This window comes from Trichinella spiralis (genome assembly GCF_000181795.1).
Source record: "Trichinella spiralis strain ISS 195 chromosome Unknown Scfld1825, whole genome shotgun sequence".
NCBI classification, from domain to species: Eukaryota; Metazoa; Nematoda; class Enoplea; order Trichinellida; family Trichinellidae; genus Trichinella; species Trichinella spiralis.
The window spans coordinates 244-4,007 of NW_003528764.1; the positions used below are offsets into that span (position 1 = coordinate 244).

The following is a 3,764-nucleotide window of genomic DNA, read 5'->3' on the forward strand; positions in this document are numbered from 1 at the left end:
TTGTTTAGAAATGGAATACAATCTCATAAACTAACATTTCATGTTGCTATTCATCCGGTTGTAGCATTAGTAAATTTCGATACCTCGATATGATAAGAACAACAATTTTCATCGTTTAGTATTGTATTTCCATTTGTGTGTGTGATTAATCTCCTCCGGGGTAAACGTTAGTACAGTCTACCAAAGGCAATGTCACATTATTCTATTACCTTGAGCTAGAAATTGATCCACATTTCAGAATGTCATCGTAATGGCCGTATCGTTCATTTTGATAAAGATTATTAGCCCAGAAAGGTGCTCAAGTCTCGTATTCAGCATCAACTATAAATGGCAAGTTGATTTCATCGTTAATCAGTATGTCAGTGTGATGAAAATCTTTAGGAAGCCTGTCCCCGTCAGCGCTTCAGGATTCTCTATAATTAAAAAGTAAGTTATCGTTTTAGAACTGTGATCATATTGTTTGTACCTAGTATCAAACAATTTCTTACAAAATGCATTTCATTTTTCTTGATGTAACTGCAATGGCAGCACACATGCTAGTTGGTATAGAAAGAACTATTCATATAAAATGTTCTTTTCACTATTCAATGTGTAATGAATAGAAAGTTGTGAGCTCACTTCGTTTGTATGCAACGTTTTAGAACTTCACTTTGCTATTCACGTTGTTTGCAATGAGTTATTATGCAATGAATGTGATATAATGAATCATTGAATGGATGCAGAATTTTGTTCCAAAAGTAACTAAGTAATATGTTATGGATATTTATCCAACATCAAATACTTTTCGGTAATCACTGAACACCCTACTTCATGCGCTATTGTAATGGCAATAAAATAAGAAAAGCGGGAAACTTTCGTTTACGTTCTTTCCACTTATAATACTTCTTATCAGTCAAAATTCTATATGTTAATATAATGTATTACGCGTTGTATTCAGTTTCTTGAATTTCATCTTTTGTTTCACAGCTTCTGAAAGAATTTATTAGTTTTATTGGTATGATGAAGGGTAATTTGCTTACACTCATAATTATATGCAAAATGCAAATTGCATTAAAAACTTTAGAAAGCAAAAGTGAGGATGTGAAGCTAAAATAACGTAAATTCATTACCCTAACTACCCTTCGTCATAGAAGTACAACTAATAAAGTTTTTGAAATAGGTTTATGCCATAGGCTTATTACTAATTGAAATTAAGGTTGTTCTACAAAGGACAAATTTGCATACAATCACAACCTTTTAAAATTTCAGCCCACGGTCATATAATTTATTCTTATTTAGTGTATGACGAGTTTTCTTGGTCAGTTATTATGTGAGTCGCCGTAACAGAACGTCCTAAAATATCATTTCACTCTTGAATAATTACGTATGATGAAGTGGTAAGTTATTCAGCAATGCCTTTTGATATTGCATGACTAGCATTGCATGACTTATCAAATATACTGAATACCAACTAATTGGTTTTTTCCCTCTAATTATACTAACATGAAAATGTTCTTAGCCATATATTACTTTTGTTTTTTATAGATGCTGCGGACAAACAAGTACGTATTCCAGTTCTCCACTGAAGCAATTGACTACATTATTATATTTTAGTTCCAGAATTCACATGACTTGAATACTGCATACACGTGTGAGCGGTATGAAGAAGTATAATTCCCAGTGAATGTTGGATTTGATATTTTATATGATCATGGACCAATACATGCATTACTGGAACATCGTTCTTAGAAAACCTCAAAAGATAGACAATCACCATATCCACATACGCAAATTCAAATGCACATAGAAAACATGCAAGCAATACAATGTCATTTTTATTATCAATTCTCTGTATTATATCCTGTATGTAAATCATTCCAGATAAATGTGAAATAGCCAAATCATAAAATGTAATTGAAGACGAATGACAGTGCATCTGATGATTTTAATATTCGCGCAATATTTTAAATTCCTAAATACGAATGTTTTTCCAGTATTCCAGATCGTCTAATTTTGACAGATGAATAAAGACAACATGTAAGCTTTGTTTCACTCGTATTAAAATTTACATTAATATATAACCTTCCAGGTAAGAAATGAAAGTATTCCCCACCGAAAATGCAAAATGGTATGTATATTTTCCATTAACTGAATGCATCAAGTAGTTTCTTTTTCAAATACTATAAACGTATTCTGCTTCTTTAATCCTTAATCTACAAGTATTTTTCCGGTGTTGAAAACGATAGAAGGGATGCGATATTGGAAAGAATAAAGACAACACGTAAGTATAAAATCAATTTCCTCTCTTTCTGAAGTTTGCAAATTTGAAATAATGCATAATATTCAAGGAAATTCTACCGGCGATTCAGGCGATAAAAATAACGGTATGTATATTTTACATTAATTCGTTTTTACTCAACACTTTATAGTTTTAATTCATCATCTTCACCTTTGCTTATAAGGTGTCGAAGTATTCGATATGTCTGACAATTCTGAACAGAGGAACAAAGACAACATGTATGGAAAACAACAAATATGCTCACTAATATTCTGATATTTGAAAATTTGGAATAACAGATGCAAAATGTGAAATAATCCACATCTACACTGCTGAAAGTTAATTAGGGTATGCATATTAAATTTTTAACTGATTTCATAATGTAGTTTTATTTTATAAAACCTCGAATGGCGCATCGTTGTTCATCCAATCGCTGAACTGCTTTCATACGCAGATGATTTAGCAAGTAAGCTAATGCACATACAAACTGTACGTGTAAATATAAGTTACAATCAGATGCACTGTCATTCGTCTTCAATTAACTTTTATAATATGGCTATTTCACACCCATAATAAGACAATATAATCTGATATCAGTGACAATTAAAAATAGAGAAAATTCATTTACCTCAAATGTTTGAATTTCTAGAAAAGCGAAGAAACTGTGGATCGTGTTTCCTTGTACCTGACACCCCTTGCATTTGGTGCGCCAACCGGTGGAAGTGCTCCCTGTTCGAACATAGAAAATGCATTTGGTGCTTGTTGGTAAGAAAATACTCAACCTGAAAAAATATATCCCAAATGACAGCCATCCAGATTGAAACTACAAAAACAAGCAGAAAGTACATAATTTCTATTCTATATTTAAGTATAATGGCATTTTATGCATGACGATCATGTTTTCCTTCATATGTAGGTAAGTAACGAGGTAGCAAGTAACGAAATTTAATTCTGCTCATTTTACAGGCATGTTCATCGACAGTATCGGCTATGCACTGCAAGGAGAAACAATGGGAATGCACAAAGTGCGAATCCTTGTCACCAAAAGTAATATTTAACCTAATTATTTAAGGTATTCAATCTTATATTTCTGTTTTTCAGGCGGTGTCTAAACAAGATGGCATCGTGGAGGTCCCTGAAGAAACTGATTTCAGTGGAATAACATCATTAAACAAGACCGTCCCTTTCAAGATTTTGTGCCTGTAACGCGGTAACTTGGTAACGGTAACTGTATTCGAAGTATTTGAACGTCACATTTCAGATCACAATCACATCGAAAAAACTAGAAATAGGAGGAAGAAAGAGACATTTGCTCACCAGCTAAGGAAAAGATTATGAGAGGGTGAGGAATTGGTAGACGAAAAGAAGGAAAAGGAAGACATGGACACAAGGTAAGAACTCAGGTAAGATCTAGAACACCGAGAAATGTAACATTTAGAAATACCCTCACGTAATGTTATAGAAATACCCTGTCAATACCCTAAGCCATGAGTTGGAATAGAAGAGC

At 32.9% G+C, this 3,764-nt stretch overlaps 2 protein-coding genes across 2 annotated transcripts; both read left to right on the plus strand.

The window, feature by feature from the left end:
- The first annotated feature begins 250 nt into the window (after positions 1-250).
- Tsp_12789 (conserved hypothetical protein) lies at positions 251-1,653 on the plus strand. The gene is made up of 3 exons (XM_003368818.1): positions 251-426; positions 1,499-1,541; positions 1,600-1,653. Exons 1-3 carry the CDS (start codon positions 251-253, stop codon positions 1,651-1,653), a joined length of 273 nt encoding a protein of 90 aa, XP_003368866.1.
- A 658-nt stretch (positions 1,654-2,311) lies between these two features.
- On the plus strand, positions 2,312-3,463 carry Tsp_12790 (conserved hypothetical protein). Its single transcript, XM_003368819.1, has 4 exons — positions 2,312-2,363; positions 2,907-3,022; positions 3,224-3,304; positions 3,359-3,463. Exons 1-4 carry the CDS (start codon positions 2,312-2,314, stop codon positions 3,461-3,463), a joined length of 354 nt encoding a protein of 117 aa, XP_003368867.1.
- Positions 3,464-3,764: the final 301 nt, after the last annotated feature.